The sequence below is a fragment of the Eleginops maclovinus genome, chromosome 11, assembly GCF_036324505.1.
Source record: "Eleginops maclovinus isolate JMC-PN-2008 ecotype Puerto Natales chromosome 11, JC_Emac_rtc_rv5, whole genome shotgun sequence".
Classification (NCBI taxonomy): domain Eukaryota; kingdom Metazoa; phylum Chordata; class Actinopteri; order Perciformes; family Eleginopidae; genus Eleginops; species Eleginops maclovinus.
In genome coordinates this window covers 9703296-9722848 of record NC_086359.1, presented here as the reverse complement: position 1 = coordinate 9722848, position 19553 = coordinate 9703296, and the positions used below count along the sequence as shown (strand labels likewise).

Genomic DNA, 19553 nt, shown 5'->3' with positions numbered 1-19553 from the left:
TACTTCTACACCTTTGAGAAGCACACACATTTAAAACCATTTTATATCATTTAAAAGTACTCTATGCAAATGTAACGTTTCTGACATTCCATACGTCAATGAATAATCCAAACACATTTTAATTGCAAAAGATGTATTTGTGCATTCTGAACGGTAATACAAGACAGACATCAAATGTAGTGTTAAAAGTAAAGAGGCGTGTTACTATAGGTGAAAAGTCAAATATTCACTTTTATACCTCAGTAAACACGGTAACAGACTCAAATGAGTTCACATAGTGTAAAAAAAAAACCTCCTCGTACAAAAGAAAATAGAGCCATACATTGGAACTGTAATGTAACATACTTTCCTGGGAAAAAAACTTGTAGTTCGTTGTAAATTACCCAGTAAAATCACCCCATGGTAAAGGATGTGCATATATAAAATGTAAGCAAATTAAAGCCATGCAAACTGAATGCAAATAACATAAAATTTGACAGTAATAATTATACTGCTAAAGGTTACTTGCTCTCTTCAGACATACAGTTTAGAGCCTGTTTTGGCAGGCAGGGTTTCATCAAGCAATACTTCAAACCTCCAAAAGGTGGCACTGCAGCAGAGAAGTTGCGAAAAGCAGGAAGTTTAAATGTTCTCCACAGAATAATTTAAACTGATCCACACAACTGTTATGCATTGATACTGATTTGGAGCTGAAAATTAAGTGAGTTTAAGCAATATTACTGACAATACAGAAGATAGATCCCAACCATTTTAAGTATTACCAAAAGCACCTTTCTAGAGTTGAGATTTGTAGTGTAAGCATTATACCTTCCAGTCTACTTTATGATCCATCACAGCTTCTGTTTGTGTGCACAGCAACATAACAATATGGTACAAATGATTACGGTTGAGGTCAGACTGAAGTACAATAGTCTGAGATGGAAAACAGGCAAGTGTTTTGTATTTGAGATGCAAAAAACCCCCCATATTAATTAAATAAAATGTGCTATGCTTCATGTCACAGTTTCTACCTCAGCTGGGCGATATGGTTAAAGTTCTATATGTAGTGAAATATATATATGCATCATACGCAGCCTGAGTTTCCACCTGATTTGAAACTACTAGATGTGAGAAAGCACTGTTGACAGGGGGGAGCATCTTATGGGAAATGAACATGAAAAGCAAAGAGAGGTGAGCATGCAGATCATAACAAGACGGGTGCAGACAGGTTAGCTTGGTCAACTGGTTTCTTATCCATTCCCAGGCTGCCATGTGACTGTGGGAAAAAACAGGATTAGGCAATTTCTCACCCAGCTATCCTTACTCACTCTTATCCGCTCTCTGTCAGACAGGATTTTTTTAATTTGAATGTAAACTGAACATGTATTAAGAGATTTATCTTGTTATCCTTATTGAGTGGATTACAAGCCGTAGTGATCTTTGCCTTGTAGTGGATACGGGTACTTCACAAACACAACACACACTTGCACGGACTCAACGGAAGCGAGGCAGACTTCCTACTCCACACCCTATTCCATGTCTTCCATAATAAGCCCGAAACACTCGATAGGCTGCTTCAACAGCTTCAGAATGATCATCACAAAAGGCCTTTCAGGTTAACAGTAAAAAAGTAGGCCAGAAACAGGATGCAAGGCCTCCTTCTGTGCTATTTATGGAAGAGGGGGGGCTGGCTGAATAAATAGAGGAAGGAAGGAAAATGGCTATCATGTGAAGGGAAGAAAATATGGCAAACACAATAAAGCAAAGCTCCCAATATAAACAGTCCACACGGACACTCAAAGCCTTCAAATATTCAATAAGTTAACACTCAAAAACACAAGTGTGCCTGGCATCAAAGCACAGAGGTCAGTATATAAACAAAAGGCAAACCGACACACACTTGAATGACAGGACCAACACTCACAACCCTTAGCAACCACAAAGCGTATTCCTTCGCTTGCTTCAATCCCACTTAAACCAACAAACAAACAAAAAAAAGGTAATGAAAGAGTCCGACAACAAATAAGGCAGTTTTCAAAGAGGGAAAAAATATGTGTAGTGTAAACAAAGTTTGTTTTTAAGCGATTGATACGGAATATCATGAAGATATTTCCGCCAGCCGCTGCAGCAGAGTGGAGAAGCCAGCTGCCTGCTGGGAGAGCTCAGCGACTCGGTCCACCATTTCCTGCGTGGCGGGCACTGACGGGTAGTTTTGTGCAGCTCCCTTTGTGGCCACGACAACGGTCTTCAAGGCCTGACAGAGTCGTCCCCCTGAGGTTGTGATCTGGAGCCGGAAAAAAATGAATAAAAAACACCATTTTGATCCATTTCACATGTCCAACAAGAAAAAGTGCAGTATCTTTCTGTGTATTCATCCTTAAACGTTCATGACTTCACAAAAATAGAGGGTTTTTTTAACATTCTGTATGCTGGGGGAAACAGTTATTTGACAGGCTGTGCAAAGTAGGTGTAATAACGATGTAATATGGGTGTCACATGGATATTATAAGGGTGTAATACTGGTGTAACATTGGTGAAATATGAGAGTTATATGTGTGTATTATTGTGTAATATGGGTGTCATGTAGAATACAGCAATATGAATGCCAATTAATACCTTGGCACGGAGGTCTGCAGAGCTGAGAAGGCGGGAGAGCGTGTCCCCGATAAAAACCAGCTTGTGTGCCGTCACGATGAGACTCTTCCCTCTGGCGACGAAGATGCGGGGCGGCTGGTTCCCCTGCACGCTGCTGAACAGCACGTCGATGGCGTCCGCCAGGCAGGAGAGGTGAGCCAGGCTCTGAGACGAGTAGAAGGACAGCAGCTCCGAGTCCCCCAAGGAAAGGGACACGGGGAGCGGGGGGGAAGGGGTCAACTGAAACAAGAAAGAGGGAATAAGTGTCAGTATGTAAGGGAGTCATACAGAGCCAGAAATGCTGCTGGCACTCATTATTTTTAAGTGCACTTTTCAACAAATGTCCCACTTTGAATCCCCAGATATATCAAAACAGGGTAAATGAATTAGACGAGTTGTCAGATTTAACATTGCAACAATTACACATTAACTGAATGCTACGTCCTGCATTGTTGATAAGCCAATTATTTCCATCATTGAAAACAGTTTTACAGTTACCTTTGAAGCAAAGAATGCCAAAAATTTGATGCTTTCAGTTTCTGGAGTGTGAGGATTTGATGCTTTTCTTCGTCATGCATGATAGTAAACTGAACATGAATTTGTTTTGGACTGTTTAGTCAACACGAGATATTTAAATGATCATTTCCCGGGACTTTTCTGACACTTTACTGACCAACTGATAAATCCAGAAAACTATCGACACATGAGCCCATATGGATTCTGTGTATCTCAGGAAGACCAGGGCTAAACAAACATAAGCAGTCCTCTCTGAACAGTATATAACTGTATAGTGTAAGGTTGTGTTTTGTAACTTGCTTTTAAATGCATTTGACGGTACAACACGAAACTTAAAAGCCAGACAAAGTCAGACACTAATACAAACAGTACGTCAGCAAGTGAGACTTGAGAAGAATGACTGTGCCTTTCTGTCACTTATTGTCCAACAGCCTCCGTTCCATGTGAGGCAAGACTGTCAAGAATTACAAGTGACCTCTTGTTGGCCGTCTATGGTGTAAACCAAGGAATGTTGCAAGGAGTAGAAAAAAAACGCAGACTTGAGTGATAAGAAAACATGACCTCAGCTTCAAACAAGAGAAAAAAGAGATAACACAAAACAATATAGGATTGTAATTCAGTGCATGCAAGCAAAATCTCTGACTGCAGGCTCTTGTGTTTTCAGAAGATCAACTAAAGACAGATTACCCAAACATAAATCACAAGGGGTTTGTGTGACATAACCTCAGGTGTTGTTGGGTAAACATAGTGTAGACTAAGGAAGGGTTAACACCACATCAGGAGCCGAGGAGCTGCAGCAAGTGGGATTAATGAGTCAGCACGCTCATTAGTAAACAGTGTGCTCAGGGTGAATCAATGACTTATCTGTGCAGACTTGCTGCGTGTGGAAACTTCCCAGCAGCTTTTGGACTGTAGGATCTACAGATGTTATATAGGGAGGTAAAAAAACAAAAAAAAGGGGAGGACACTCACGGTTGGGTCTGCGGTTATGTGTCTGCTGTCACCCAGCACATCAGGGAGGGGCTCAGGTTTACCCTGGTTTCAGATGAAAAAGTCAGGAATGTCAGCAGACATAATAACAGACCCTGTTCGACTGGATTCAAACCACACAACTACACTTGTATGAATAGTTACCAGCACACCAACTGATGTGTTTAAGCACAAAAAGTAACATTTGAAGCTTCCCTCATACTGTTCACACTCAAAAACAAATGTTTGCATGTCTATATATTCTTTTAAAACACAGTATTTTTAGTATGTTTGGCAACACAGTTATGCAACACTTATTAGCATTAAATTAGATGCCAGTGGTGGCTGTGCTGGTTTGTCAAAGACTTCTGTGAGCTGAACATTTCCAATAACTTTGGTCTTGTAAAGTCCAAAAGTCAAAATGTATATAAAAAAAAACACAAAACAAATATTTTGAGAAAAAAATGGTAGGAATTAAATATTTATATCAATGAACTGATGTTGGAAAACTGTTTTAGTTTCATCATAAACACTGACCTGCAGTTTGACGTATCCCACACTGTCCCCTGTATGAACAGGGGCCGGCATGGGGGTTAATCCGATCCCTGCATACTCATTGCTTGGGTCATCTTCTTCATCCGCGGGGCCCACCGTCAGCGTTACCGTGGACTGAGTGGGGGGCAAGGGGAAGGCTGGCTGAGGGGTTGGGGGAAGAGGCCTCTCCTGGATCCAGCTTCCTTTGCGCGAGCCCATCCCGCCTCCTGAAGACTTCCCATCAGGCACTGGGAGTGCGGGCAGCGGCCTGCGGGACAGGGAATCCTGGGAAGGCAAACGTGGTCGACCCTGAGCCTGCAAGAGGAGGGCGCTCTCCTCCAGGGAGCGCTGGACCAGCGTCAGCAGCCCCTCGGACGGAGGAGCGGTGCCGATGGCGGATAACGCCGGCAGGAGGTCGGAGAGGCGAGCCCACGTCTGCTGGAGAGGTGAGGGGGGATCTTCTGAGTGACATGCTTTCCAGGTGGAGAGGATTTCAGCCAGCGAGGTGGCCAGGTCCCGTGACGACAGCGTGGAGGCGGTGCTCAGCACGGAGTGGACGAGGTTGGAAAGCGTGACCCTCCACTGCACGTCACCTGATCCGTTGCTCGAAACAGAGAGGCGGCGGGTGGAGGTGGATGAGGACGACAGAGAGTGAGCGAGGATTTCGGTAGTCAATGCAGGCATGTCGTATATGCCACAGTCCGGCTCAGAGGAGTCCCGGTTCTGATAGCTGGCTCGTTTCTCCGGGCCGGGGACACGGTAGACCTGTCCAACGTCGTCTCCAGAGAGACTGAGGGTGGAGTCTCCCGGGCCCAGAGGGATACCAGGAAGTGTGGGGACACTGTAGACATCGTCGTCAACTTCCTCAGGCTGGATGTCAGAGACATTCAGAGTGATGGAGGGGACGTCATAGACCTGCGAGGGAAGGAAGAGAGGGGAAATGTTCAGACATTGTGTTGTTTACTTTATTATTGGGAGAGCGTATGCATGGCAATGAGGGATCAGTCGACTTTATTACACGTTTTGTGAAAGACAAATCAGCAACAAGAGCCTTATACCCATTAATGGCCCTATTCATGTTCCTCATTCTCATGTCATTAATATAATAATAATGTTTCTCTTGGGTTAAGCAAGTACACGTTTTTTGTTATCGCTAAAAAAGGCCTTGAACACAGATATTTTTCATAATTCGAAACATTTTATCATTTCAAATGACTTTCCAACAAGAGGTTGTTTTGTAAATTTGTATAATTGAATTTGGGCTCAATCAAAGAAAGTGTAATCAAAGGCTAAAAGACTTTGAAACAGTTATTGTACTTTCATAATGAAGACTTCTTTTTGTTTCCCTTGAAAAAAAGTGGAATAAATGACAAAAAGAAAGTTGACATCACCCCAGGATTTCACTCTTGATGCACGCGTAGCAACATGTTTGGTAATGAGAGTTAAGACTCTTGAATTCTTTTGAACCTAGCTCGTGCTCGGATGAACAGACTGAACGTGGCGTCATAGAGTCACCACAGACACATGTCGTGTTCAGCAGCTAAAAGTACATACAGCAGCTCCAGGCAAAGAGGGAAACATCAGAACAGCTGGTGGACATATTTAGGCAACATTAGAGGGGAGACCACTGGGGGCAGGGTGCCGCTGCGGCCTTGGCCTGGCCCTGACAGGCGGGTGTGACTGAGAGAAAATAGCAGCAGAACTCGGACCGGATAGACAGGCTCCCCCAGTAGAGAGAGACAGGTGTGGCCTCGCCTTGAAAGAGGGGGGGGCAGGGAGACACGCTGATGGTGGAATGTTGGAAGAAATGAGGACCGGGTATCTCACAGTCGTCTCTCAGTGGGGAATCGTGTCACTTGTACAGACATGAATTCAACCTTTTAGCACGGTTCCCAGCTAATTCTTCCACAATTATTATACCGTTCATCAGAATTGGCATTTGACTGTCAGGAAACAAAAGGAGCTGCGTAATCATATACACATGTAGGAGCAAAACTACCGAATATCCTGTGTTAACGGTTGCGAAATGACTTTAAAAACGAGGCTGCAACTATTTTCAGTTTCGATTTATCTGCAGATTATTTTACGATAAATTCATTCATTTATTTCAACTCTTCATTTCATTCAAGTAGTTTAAAAAGTACATTGCTGTTTCTTAAAGTCCAAGGTATTGTCATTAATAGTCCTGTTTTGTCATTCAAAACCCAAAAATATAACTTTAATATGATATAAAACTAAGAAAAAGCAGGAAATCTCCACATTGTAAAAGCTGAAAACAGTATTCTCCAACATAAAAGTTACTTTAACCAATCATCTGTTGTGTCAAAACTTTGGTGATTATTTTTCTCACAATCAATGAATCATTATTATTTTATTTTATTTACCTCATTCTCAGAATCCGCTTGTGGTGGGAGACAGCGTGGGGTGTCATAGATCCCATTATCGTCCTCATCACCAATGGAAGATGGGACTGGACGCTGCCACCTGCCGCTGGGAGGGGTATCATATATCTGCCAAGACGACAAATGCCCCAAAACAAGTTATGTTGCAGGTCTCGGCAGAAATGTGTATATTTTTAAACACAATAAAACTCAGACCACATGCACATTCTCACAGCAGAGAAATTACGATTAAAAAGTATGTCAAAACCTGCTGAACATCCCAAATAAGCCTTTTAATCATGACCTACCTGATCGTCCACAGCATCTGAATCCTGATTTTCTCCTTTTTTGTTCTGCAAGTTGTTGCTTTTCTCCAGCCCGTTATTCATTCTTTCCTCCTTACTCGGAGGAAATCCCCCCCGTTTGTCTTCCTCGTGCTGCATGCTTGCAGGAGTGACCTGAGCAGCGGGTTTGGGGACAGAGTTAGTATCAGCTGACGGTGCTGCATCTTTCCTGGTGACTCCCCTCACTGGAGGTGCTGGTGGAGGGGGTTTGCGGGTGAAGTTTGGCGACCCGGAAACCCTGACTTGGCCTGCTCTGATCAGCATAGGAGACCCCCGGTGACAGGCCAGGCCGGGCTTGCCCCTGGCTGCAGCGGGGTTGGGTAAAACTCCCTTTAGCAAAGGTCTAGGAGATGCTTGGGCAGGGGATACTGGAGAAGGGTGCTGATGGGCCAAAACTGTGGCTGGAGTCCTGTGAAGGCATGTTCCAACAGCCGTGGGTGTTTGGTACATCTCAGGTGAGTCCATGAGAGCTTTAGGCTGGGGTGTACCGGTTGTTCCACTTGAGCCATTCGAGCAAACCGCAGTGCCCAAAACTCCTCCTGTTGGCGATTGGTAAACATCGTCCCCTGCAAGTGGCGTACCTTTTGGCACCAAGTAACAGTCATCTGAGTGTCCTGTGGATAGTGTTTCTCTTGGAACTAGATATGTAGTGTCCTCTGGTTCATCGGCAGCCCTTGGGACTCCTGTCGGGGCGAGGTACACCGATTCTGAAGCCATGAGAGCTGCTGGTTGTCTGGCTGCAGAAGGCATGGGACTGACTGGAGTCTGATAAAGTGTCCCTGATGTTTCGGTGCCTCGTCCTCTCAGGGAGGGTGAGCGTGGACGTCCCCCGATCCCTAAATCCCAGTCCGGTCTGGGCCGCGTGCCAGAGCTGGATTGCGAGCGCGGGCGCCCTCCGTCGACCCTGCGAAGCTCCCCTGGCCTCGAGCCAGCCACTCGTCCCTCACCCGCGCCTGGAGGGGACCGATACACTCCGTCTAAGTCTTCTGCACTGCTGCTGACAGCAGAACGAGCCAGCGGAGGGACAGGCGAAAGGTAAACCGAGTCCTCAGCGGGGCCGCGACGGGGATCAGAGCCTGGTGGTGGGGCGGTCTGGAGGAGACGAAGGCGGTTGGCAGGGACAATGCCCTGTCTGCCATGCAAGGAGCACAGCCACCAACCCGGCCCACCACCCTGCTCCTGTTCAAGAACCATCAGTATGTCGCCCTTCCGGAAAGCCAGCTCCTCCGGGCTCTCTGCCGTGTTGTCAAACAGCGCCTTTGCCAAAACCGTCTGAGAAACAGGACGAGACAAGAGTAGAGAACATAAACACACACCCTCCTGTTCAGTATCTCACACACCAAATGGCCAGTGAAAGTAGGTTTTAATTCACACAAGTTAGTGTCTCGCATCAGCACACCACAAACAAACAAGTACATTGAAATGGCGATGCCAAGTCAGGGGTATAAAAAGGATGATTGTTCAGGGCTATTGAATGAAGAGTGAATAGGAGTGAATAGGGAAGATCTCGTAAAATGTCCTTTAAGGATAAAGAGGGACAGGAAGAGGATGGGTAAGCACAAAAATGAATAATATAAAAGCTAGAATCATGACTGAACTCAAAATTCACAGCTGTGTCAATAATTATGGGGGGGGGGGGGGGGGAGTCAGGGAGGATCAATGATCAGATGGACACAAGGGCTTAAATGGTAATGAGCTGGATGAGAGGGAGGGGGAGGGGATAAGAGTCACATCTGTCCCTTGCTGTTTAGGATTTAATTGCCCATTGCAAAGCCAGAGAGTCAGGCCCCCTTTCATTTTCAAAACCAACCCCCTGGGGACAGCTGGGCTCTATTGAGCCATGTGGGACCCCCCTAAAAACAGTAATGGAGGCAATGAGGATCAAGATGAAATAAATAGATATAGTAGATAATAAACATTTAGAGGTAAAAACATGCATTTTTTAGTCTGAATTTAGTTTTGATCACATTTGTACATTACCATCGGAAGAGTACATGTAATTCCCAAGAGTTCATGCAAATGACTACAAACAAAAGAGACCAATACTGTACTCACGGAGACAGACATTGTTGCAAAGTTATCAGTTGTGTCTCAGGGAAACTATAACTCAGTCGGGATAGTCCATTTAGAGCAGGATCTGGTTCTCATGGATGTGTTGGTCTCCGGAGAGAATCGGTGCAGAAGCACAGCTGAGTCCGGGGTCGACACATTTTTAAAGTCCGGGCGCCTCGTCGTCTCTGCCTTCATACGATCCCTGCATAGGTGTAACAAACAATTTCTTCACGGCACATTCATAACACAACGAAACGGTTACTCATACGTTGCGAGGCACATGTGCAATGAAAGGTGGGCAGGCAGCGACAACACCTGTCTCTCCTTTCCACGCCCAGTAACGTGAATGCAATCCGCTAAGAGAAGGCTATGGTTAGCTTAGCATTGTAGCTAAATAAGTGGTGTGCACCATGGATGTATAAAGAGAAGTGGATACAGCGTTCATTCTTATGAGAGTTGCTCAGTGGCGCATGAAGCCCAAATTGGAGCGACTGTAGATTCAGAAAGTACCCGGATGAACCGGGGCCTTTGCTTGCTGGGCATGCGCACTGATGTTCCCCTTAAGCCTTCGGCTCAGTCAAATGACTGGAGTGAGAAAATAACTCTGGATTCAGCTTTTAGCGCATTTCACAACTTTTACACCTTTACGCTTCAAATAAAGGCTATTAAGTGTTCGTGCTGGGGAGTTTATTTAGCTCAAAAAAATGTATACGCTGATTTACAGACGTCTCTTTCCCAATGTAAGTCAATGGGATAAGTATTTTCGGGACAAAATGACGTCACTGAACTTGTAGTAGCACCGTTTGGCCACTACGACCATTCCAGATATTGTCTTCAACGGCCGGCTCACTTCCCTGGGCTTCATGACCACTCGCCTTTAAATACATTTTCTATAGTTATCCAGGTTTAAATTATACATCATTAGGAAAGGAATAAGCTACAGTAAAGCTAGGTGTGTTCTTGCGGCCTACCTACCACCATTAGCCAGATGCTGTTAGCAATGATACCGCTGGTTATCTTCATCGCCGTGCGCTACTAACGCTAAACTTCATCTTAAAAACAACAATAGCACCGCCGGGTAAAAACCGCTACAAACAACCTATTTACCAGCCAATGTTAGCACCAAAAGCATCCAATATAAAACAAGTACCTTGCTTCTTTTCGCCCGTAAACTTCGCTTCGACGTACAGTCTATCATACGTGAAATCACTTCTTTTCAAGCGTGAAAATCTGAGGCCATTCGGCGATGACAACAACATTATCTCCGCCCCCTCCGAGGTGACTGATCTACATAGCATCACATGAGGGTCCGCTGCAGGCTTTAGACCTATCCGGCATCTGTGAGATCTATTAGATATCCTCAGCTTGGAACACAGCAGCTGCGTGATTGGCTGGAGTTTTCCAGTTGCATTTAGGGACGTCCGAATTCGACTAGTAACTGGACACAGAGCCTAAAACTACGATGGTAAAACTAAAAATGTGTCACAAGCCACCACTATCACAGGATGTTACAACAAAATCCAACATCTCCTAAACAATTTGCATCATTGTTGGACGGATTTGGAAGTATAATCGAATTAAAGAGCAGACCAGCTATTGCTGGAGGCTTTTATTTTGACAGCGGCACTTTCACCCCGGAAAACACTGAATGAGGCACAAATCGTAGGTAGTCAAAGGTCCAAGCAGTAAACTTTGATACTCTTTTGTGAAATTCTTCCACATTACAAGCTCATTCTCAGTATTGCATGACCTGCAGGGTGAGAAAACGCTCCTAAACATTTTGCATAATTGCGTTAGTTGATTATTGTAGCCCACACTGCGTTAAAGTATACATTTGAACTAAGATGTCTTGATTTTGCCTTGTATTTAAATAGTGATCATGTATTGTATCATTGCTTCCTTTCACCTTGTAGTGTATTGTTGATTTAAATTAGTGACAAAGTGCTTCCCAACTTCGTTCACTGTTACATGTCAGCTACTGCACCACTGCTGTCAGAGTCCAGACGACCTTTACCCTAGATACCCAGTGTTTCATATAACAATATTAGTTACTATTCTCGGTCCATAGGTGATGTTAAGGAGTGTATACAGGTGCCTTAGGACCAACCCTGTTGCTGGCCGAAGGAACATGTCTCAAAGTAGCCTTGCTGGAAAGGTAGCCATAGTCACTGCCTCTACAGATGGGTAAGAACAAGCTCCTTAACTCTTGTTTTGTCTATACTGCACTCAAACACACTAAAAAGTTAGTAGAAACTGGCTTTGTTAATATTTATTGACTGTCCTGGTGAAGCAGTGGTACTGAAAGGTTAATAACAACATTCAAATTGATGTTAAATATCTATACAAATGTGTCATCTCATGGAGAAAGCCCAGCAAATAAAGATGCATCAGGCTTGTTTCCAAAATCATTGGCCATTATGAGCTTCGGCCCCGGCTGGAATTGACCTCTAGCGTAAAAAAGAGAGACAAAACTTAACTTTTTGTTTTAATAACCAGCTATATTAGCAAGATTCTTTCACAGTAAGCATACTGATTCTAATCTTTTTGATTGAGGTATTGTATCATGCATCCCAAACACTCATACCCCTGACTCCTCTTCAGAATTGGCCTAGCTGCAGCTCAGGCTCTGGGTAAGAGAGGAGCCCATGTGGTGGTGAGCAGCCGGAGACAGGCCAATGTGGACAAAGCTGTGGCCCTGCTGCAGAGCCAGAGCATCACAGTGACCGGGACCACCTGCAATGTCGGCAACGAAGAAGACCGAGAGAAACTGGTTCAAATGGTCAGTATTTTTAAAATTCTAATAACCATGCATACTAATTAATCGTGAGACTTTCAGTGATTGAATCCAGCTCTTACCTGATTAATAATCCTGCCTGTGTTTGGAACAGACTCTGGATCAGTGTGGTGGCATTGATATCCTGGTATCTAACGCAGCAGTCAATCCTTTCTTCGGAAATATCATGGACTCTACTGAGGACGTTTGGGACAAGGTGCACACAAAAAGAGAGGTTCATTTGTTCAAAGGATTTACATTCAGAATATGTTATGGGATCATTTCTGCATTTCTTTCTAGATCCTGTCTGTAAATGTCAAATCAGCCTTCCTCATGACTAAGTTGGTGGTGCCTCATATGACGAAGAGGGGGTGAGTGACGAACTAAAACACGATCCAGACAAAAATAAATACTATAAAAATGTATGTTTTATTGACAAATGCTCTGTATTTCTCTTTTTAGAGGAGGAAATGTAGTGTTTGTGTCATCTGTGGCTGGATACCAACCGATGCAGGTCAGTGAGAGTCAGTGGTATTGTAACTAAGTACTGAAGCCTATTTAAGTACACATTTGAGGTATTTGTACTTTATTCAAGTATTTCCATTTCATGCATTAATGTCTCTGTCTCTGCAGGCCCTGGGCCCTTACAGTGTGAGTAAGACAGCTCTGCTGGGTCTGACCCGGGCCCTGGCCCCTGAGCTGGCTCAGAGTAACATAAGAGTCAACTGCGTGGCCCCAGGAGTCATCAAAACCAAATTCAGCTCGGCGGTGAGGAGAAAACACACAGTCCTCTTTGTATCGCACTTTTTGTTCAGTCTCCATAATAACAATACTGTTTTTGTGGCAGTTATGGGTGAACGAAGACATCATGGACGAGTTCAAAAAGCAGCTGAGCATTAAAAGGTATGCTCACATGGGAATTTATCACTAACATGCCAGACAATACACGAGTAACATATTTCATATTTTCCCCTGTTTATCTCCCTATAGAGTGGGAGAGCCAGAGGAGATCGGTGGAGTTATTGCCTTCTTGTGCTCTGAAGACGCCTCCTACATCACCGGAGAGACCATCACTGTGACCGGAGGGATAGGCTGCCGACTCTGAAGCTCTATTGCCAATAAAGTGTGTGTATATATTGAGTTTTGATTATCTTTTCAATTTTTCTGAGGTGTGGACACAGCCAGAATAAACCTATACACCTTCATTTAATATGCCTATTCAATTCCTTAACTAATAATTGAAGATGTTAGGTTTTCTCTGTGATGATAGTGATATTCTCTGAATCTGAAAGATTTCTACTCTTATAGTTGTGATAAATAGTCATCCTCACCATTTATTTGACAAATTCTAAATGTATTAATTCAAAAGGAAGTTCTTTCAGTGATCATGTCGTGAATCAGTGCTTAAATAATAAATGTATTTATACTTCCCTTTCATATCAAATGCAGCTTTAAATGGCTTTTTGTGAGAAATACATCACTTACACTTGTTAAAACAGATAGAATAAGTATGAGAAGTACACAAAACACTACAAAAGGTGGAATGCATAACATCTTAGATCATAAAACAAATGATGAACTTCGGTCCATAGCCAAATGCTGCTTAATATACATATTATGGATAAACCCAGTTGTGGAAACGTTTTTTAAACTGTTTTTTTTATTACTTTCACATCACATATTGCATTCATTATATTTTACAAAAGGACTTTATATAATGGGGATAATCCAGAAATTGTCCTTTCTTTACAAACAAAACTGTACGGTAACGATTCAAACAAACATCACATTTAGCTTTTCCTTCAAAAGTGCCCATAATCAGTCATAAGTCATTTTAAGGCTTGTGTCCCATGATGACACACCACTGATTTAAATAAAAATCTGACTCAGCTTCAGTGACATCCTGAGCCAAGAGAAAGAGATGACTTAAATAAACGTTGTCAGCTTCAGTGGCTGGTGCATTCAGATTTATTTTTGGCTCTTCAGTCAGTGTGGCTGCATGCTCAAAACCACCTGACCACCAAACTTGGCACTAATAGTCCCATTTCATCGTCTCCGTTTACCGCCAGCAGACGACAAGTCCCGCTGTGTCATCCCGGGCTTCCAGTACTCCCTCAGAGTGGGGACATATGTGCCGTGTTTGGTCTTGTAGTAGCGCTTTGTAAACAGCTGAGGGAGACAGGGTCAGTTAGGAAACACTGGTGGAGAAACCAACGATGGAAATATCAGCACTCAAGTGAGAAAAATATTTATCGCACCAGTATTTTCCTTTTCTCAGATAACTCCCACTCCCATCTTTTTTGAATGACTGTCAGTGTCTCCAATGTTTGGTTAACTTCAAAGCCTAAAGTTAATGAATGTTGGATCTGGTTTTGTAATTGAACATTTTAGTCATTACCAATGGTATTATAAAAAAGGCACACTTTTTGTCTCCCAATCTTTTTTTCCTTTTGATTTTCTTTTCAAACTTCAGATTTTTTTTCTCCAAATTGGAATTTCCGACTATTTCTTCAAAATTATCACTTTTATTTTTTATTTCTGAATTTTTTTCTAAATTGTACCTGTTCCTAAAAAAATCTGCCCTTTTTTTAAATTTCCGAAAAAATCGTCCCACTATTTTCTCTTTATTCTAACTCCTTTTTCATGCGGCCCTAATCATCTTCTTTTAACCTGAAAACACAATAATTGTCTAAATAAATGACTTAAAAGACCTGCTCTTTTCAAAAAAAGTATACAATTCCTTAAATTGGACACTTAAGGATTTTTACTGTTCATTGAACGACTGACTTACAGTTGTTTAGGAATACATACCCTAACTTTGAAGTTCTTCGTTGCTTCATCTTCAGAATCAGCTACATAGTCCTCAGTGTCTCCAGGACGGGCGGGTGTACCTTAACGCAAAAAAAGAAACACAGTTAAACTAACGTGTTGTTTGTTCTTTTTCAATTGTTGATATTTCAATGTTGTATTTCCTGCATAGAAGTCACATTGTCTTTAATCACCTGAGTTACTGCGTTGCTGAGCGAGAGAGCTGATTACGCTGGGCAATACAGGGCGATTCCTGTCGAGTAGAAACAATATCATTAAACCATTTGGTAAATTAATATTTGCTATCGATTCAGTTTTAATTGCTGCAGAAAGACAGTAATATTTAGCTTATCTGCTTTGCTAGGGGCATGTAGAATTGAAGTCTAAAGACATAAGAAAGGCTGTCAGTCAAATTCATCGTTTGATTGATTGATTGTGCATTTTGTCAGTGCACAAAATCATAAATAATGTGGAATATTATTATGTGTTATAAACATGACTAAATAAACGAGTTATTATTATTATTATATCAGTATTGAATATTCACATCACGGAATATCGACAATATCGGTACAATTTAGTCCAATCTAAAAGTCAATGTACAATGTCTGGTTCTGCCATGTAACTGCATGGATGTGTTTTAATGACAAACACATTCATAATTAAATGTAAAAAAGGTACAATAAAAGGCATAGATAACATAGTTAATGCGAGCTAACAAATCCAAAACACATAATGGAATTTAACATGATTTCTAAGCTAGCTGCTGAACTTCTGCAATACATACTAGACATTAGCGTTGTCACGATAGCAACGTTTTCGCTTCGATACCGTAATAAAAAAGGGAAACCGTCCTAAATGTCATTATTGTGCTTTATTTCCAACCTGGAGAAAAAAAATCTGTCAAACAAACGACTTATAGTAGATGAACTACATTATTCAAAAGTTTACATTAACTTAACACGGGAGAAATAAACGGAGTGCTCTCTTTACCCCTCTCCCGCTCTCCCTTTCCTGACAGCCAGTCAGTCAATGATCCAGTAATGAGATATTTATCTAGTTTGGCTAGTTCCAGATGTTGATAGTTAAGTGCGTTAGGTCTTTAACTTAAAGTACGTGTTTTGCTCCGTGCACCGGTCCCGTCGCAACGGGCGGAGCTGCGACGGTGATCATGTAGAGCTGCGTGTTCTCCCTCAGCAGAGATGTAACCAAAATACTTCCAAACTTCGTTTCGTGCGTCTTTTTTGTCACCAAGCCGAGGCGCATCGGCAATAGCACTCGCAGTTATACTCTTGTTTTGTCACATCATATGACAGCTAGAGCGTGCATGAGAGAGGGGAGGCACTGCAGGCAAGGCTGCAAGGAGTGGAAGCAGAGCGCCTAACACACACAGGAAATACGGCTCTTAATCAAACAATGTCATTCTTAAAGTACCGGTACTAATGAAATTGGGGAATCGTTGCGTTTTTAACGGCAGGGTATCGCGATACCTTTCTAGTACCGGTGCACCGTGCAACACTTCTAGACATAATACTAAACCGTGCTCTACACCATGAGCACTGAATGTTGACGTCTCTTACTCTTTATCGTCCAGGCCGGGACAATCCGAGCCAGGCTTCTGAGTAAGGTTGCTTTTGCGCGTTGGAGTTTTAACTGGGGACTTCATCCTCTGGTTCTGCAACGTCTTAAACGAGGATTTATCCCCGTTAGCATCAGCAGGAGTCACCGACAGTTTTTCTAAAATAACTCTGGGTTGGCTCCTCAGACAAGAGACAAAAAGGGAGCTGAGAGAAGGATCTTCAGGCAGCATTTTGACACCCAGCTGCCTCATACAGGTCTCAAGGGCTGCTCCGTCTACTACACTCTCATTTTTCTTGTTGCTTATCCTCTTTTTCCCAGATGTGTTCATGCCCAATATTTCCTCCTCCTCATCGTCGGATTTACTTTCTTTCATGTCAGGTTGCTTGCGTTTCATTCCGTTGCTTTTCTTCCTCTCCTCCTGTTCTTCACCCTTTTTCGCTCCATCGTCCTTGGGTTTCTGTTTAACCCCGGTGAATCTGAAGTTCTCTTTTGGTTTTGAGTGCTCGTTTGTTGCGTTCTTTGCTCGCTCTTCCCCTCTCTTTGCCCTCACCATAAATGGCACGTCTTCATTAGATATGAGTCCGATAACAGGTGTAATAAATGGGGATTTGTCTCTTGTCTGTGTGCTGTAAGACTGGTAAAAAGAGTTTGTGCTTCCTGTTGGAGAATTTGAAGGCACTTTTCCAGAGGGTGGCAGAGAGAGTGAAGTCAGGATGGAGTCTCCCATGTTTGGAGGGAGGGATGCTGTAAAAAAACAACATGGGAATTAAAAATGGAAGTTCACTGTCCTATCTAGTAGGGCTGCATAGAATAGCTTTCATTCTTGTGTTTTTATGTCATGAATTAAAACACCAGACAAAATAAGCAGCTCGATTTCCAAAACCTAAATATGGATTCCAATGTAAATTCAATAAATTCTATAATATCACACAACTCCAAATCCTAGCAAAAAATCTAAGCTGGCCTGAGAAGTGATGTTCATGTACCTGCACACTCCAGATGGCCCAGACAGGTCTGATGCTGGAGCAGGATCTGCAGGAGCTGGGGTTGGGTAGCTGCCTGTGCACACTCCTCCAGGACAGCGGGGGTCTCACTGAGCCACGACACAGTCTGGAGACAAATTACAAAAATATAAACCATTTCTTTGAAAACTACTTTACTTTGAATCACAATGTGTTAGCAGGCATTAATAGATGGTCACTAGTTTTCCAAATATCCGTCCCTAGTTGGCTTTTTACAAGAGTACAGATAAAGATACATAAATACATTTAATTTGTGATGGAAAAAGAAAGGCTGTTCTCAGATGCACCCACTACCTGAGCTAGGTTGGGAACTGGGAGTAACTGGTCCAGTCGGATCAAAAACTCCCAAAGCAGCTTCTCCAGCTCCTGGTCAAACTGTGGACCATAATCCACAGGAAACTCCTCCTGTTAGAAGACAGAATAAGATATGTTGGCTGTGACAAATCCTACAGACATCAACAGCAATAAAAAAAAAGGGACTCACCATGAAGAACCGTTCCCTCATTGTTGGGTCTGTTAGCATTGAGTGAACCAATGATTGGAAACCTTCCACCGTACTCGTGATTTTTAAATCTCTCTTCTAGGAGACAAAATAGAACAACATTTGAACTTTTTGTGTAACTTTTAATTCTGCCAACACCTCCAATATTCATTGTTGTAATTGTAATGCAGCAATAGGCCACGGAGCATAAAGATAATGACATTTTTCTTTAGTATAAAACCTGCAAACAGTTTACAGTGACAAAAATGGCAATGCAATTTGAAGTGAGTCTGGAAATCGAATGTAATTTACATTAGTAGTTGCAGAGGTGGATGACAGAGCAGCAGGAACACGGATCCTTTCCAGGTGAGGCATTATCTCCTTTTTATCCGGCTGTGTGCAGCAGAGTTCCAGGATTAACTGAAAACAAAGTGATAAACTGTACATTAAGCCCAGGAAACGGACACTTATAAATACTTGGCAATGACGTGTCCAAAGGGAAAATAATATAGTCAGAGAGATAGGAAAGAAGAATAAAAGAGGCAAGACTCATATCAGATTCTCACCCGTCCTCTCAGCCCCAGTGCCAGCTTGCCCTGGTGTCTCACAGTGAGCAGCCCGGGGACAGTCTCACATGCTGAGGTCACAAATTCTTCCACAACCCCATACTGCATCACATCCCTCTGCTTCATCACTTTCCAGAGGGCTGCAGACACCAGGCGCACAGGAGGGGCCAGGAGCTGGAGTGCAGCAAAAGGGAGGCTGGCCTCTGTGCAGTAAACAAAAGAAAGGAGACAACAATCATTGCAACTAATCTGACTAAAGAGGCAGGTTTGAAGAATATCCATAGTTTCTCTATAGATTGCAGATCTCAATGTTACAGTACTGACTACAACCCAGGTGATGGTAATGCAGGGTCTCCCATCAGCTGCCAAATTGTCCCCTTCCACTGCAACAACAATATTGACAGTTTCACATTCATGTTAACGGTATTCCATCTATTAACACTTACCATTTTCCTTCGTTTTTCTTGTAGCCATAGTGATGAATGTGTAAGCTAGCTTAAGCTAGTGTGGTTGACGTTTATTAACTAGCTTAGCAACTTTGGCACATTACTCTCAAATTCGGCTTCAAAGCTGCCACAAAAATAAAAGTTTACCCGGGCGACGTTACACAGGAAATGCTTCTAAGGTGTTGTTTTCCAACTCCTTCAGGTATCTGTCGTAATCGTTACACATCGGTATCCCTGTTGTTTTTGTTCACCCGCTCAAACAGCTAGCAACACTTCTCTAAAGTTCTGCTTCTCATGCTCCCGCCTTCATTGCAACGATATCAAAGGTTTCAAATGTTCACCCGGGTGCGCCGGATTGGCGGTGTTTAGCGCATTTTTAATTAAAGACATTGGTTCGAACAGGAAACTCCGTCCGCGCGCGAACACTTATGTTTAAAACAAGCGCACAGCCCGATGTTTACAGGATA

The 19553-nt window shown here is 42.9% G+C and overlaps 3 protein-coding genes across 4 annotated transcripts; 1 reads left to right on the top strand and 2 right to left on the bottom strand.

Moving 5' to 3' along the window:
• Positions 1-116: 116 nt before the first annotated feature.
• efs (embryonal Fyn-associated substrate) lies at positions 117-10694 on the bottom strand. Of its 2 annotated transcripts, XM_063895836.1 has the most exons (8): positions 10560-10694; positions 9413-9611; positions 7322-8629; positions 7017-7142; positions 4636-5547; positions 4102-4164; positions 2596-2853; positions 117-2263 (listed from the first exon to the last, which is right to left on the bottom strand). In XM_063895836.1, the coding sequence occupies exons 2-8, from the start codon at positions 9422-9424 to the stop codon at positions 2078-2080; spliced, it is 2865 nt and encodes a 954-aa protein (XP_063751906.1). In that variant the 5' UTR covers positions 9425-9611; positions 10560-10694; the 3' UTR covers positions 117-2077. The 2 variants fall into 2 exon arrangements, with proteins under 2 accessions (XP_063751906.1, XP_063751908.1); XM_063895838.1 differs by lacking the exon at positions 10560-10694 and having other exon boundaries at positions 9413-9706.
• A 215-nt stretch (positions 10695-10909) lies between these two features.
• dhrs4 (dehydrogenase/reductase (SDR family) member 4) lies at positions 10910-13626 on the top strand. The gene is made up of 9 exons (XM_063895692.1): positions 10910-11166; positions 11478-11593; positions 12011-12188; positions 12298-12399; positions 12483-12553; positions 12645-12696; positions 12816-12950; positions 13030-13085; positions 13173-13626. Exons 1-9 carry the CDS (start codon positions 11155-11157, stop codon positions 13285-13287), a joined length of 837 nt encoding a protein of 278 aa, XP_063751762.1. The 5' UTR covers positions 10910-11154; the 3' UTR covers positions 13288-13626.
• Positions 13627-13820: 194 nt separating this feature from the next.
• tinf2 (TERF1 (TRF1)-interacting nuclear factor 2) lies at positions 13821-19475 on the bottom strand. Its single transcript, XM_063895691.1, has 10 exons — positions 19087-19475; positions 18641-18843; positions 18387-18494; positions 18078-18173; positions 17888-17998; positions 17558-17681; positions 16571-17315; positions 15185-15243; positions 14994-15073; positions 13821-14351 (listed from the first exon to the last, which is right to left on the bottom strand). Exons 1-10 carry the CDS (start codon positions 19112-19114, stop codon positions 14229-14231), a joined length of 1677 nt encoding a protein of 558 aa, XP_063751761.1. The 5' UTR covers positions 19115-19475; the 3' UTR covers positions 13821-14228.
• Between the last annotated feature and the right edge of the window lie 78 nt (positions 19476-19553).

What these genes read in the sequence shown, in the direction of transcription:
- efs (XM_063895836.1), bottom strand. An exon ending in CAGATGCTGTGGACGATCAG is followed by an intron (nt 7,143 to 7,321) that starts GTAGGTCATGAT and finishes TCGTCTTGGCAG; the next exon opens with ATATATGATACCCCTCCCAG. An exon ending in ACATAACCGCAGACCCAACC is followed by an intron (nt 2,854 to 4,101) that starts GTGAGTGTCCTC and finishes TTCTTGTTTCAG; the next exon opens with TTGACCCCTTCCCCCCCGCT.
- tinf2 (XM_063895691.1), bottom strand. Translation starts at nt 19,114, where the DNA reads ATGGCTACAAGAAAAACGAAGGAAAATG. An exon ending in CCACCTCTGCAACTACTAAT is followed by an intron (nt 18,174 to 18,386) that starts GTAAATTACATT and finishes TTTGTCTCCTAG; the next exon opens with AAGAGAGATTTAAAAATCAC. An exon ending in TGAGGGAACGGTTCTTCATG is followed by an intron (nt 17,999 to 18,077) that starts GTGAGTCCCTTT and finishes GTCTTCTAACAG; the next exon opens with GAGGAGTTTCCTGTGGATTA.
- dhrs4 (XM_063895692.1), top strand. An exon ending in CCTCATATGACGAAGAGGGG is followed by an intron (nt 12,554 to 12,644) that starts GTGAGTGACGAA and finishes TTCTCTTTTTAG; the next exon opens with AGGAGGAAATGTAGTGTTTG. An exon ending in CTGGATACCAACCGATGCAG is followed by an intron (nt 12,697 to 12,815) that starts GTCAGTGAGAGT and finishes CTGTCTCTGCAG; the next exon opens with GCCCTGGGCCCTTACAGTGT.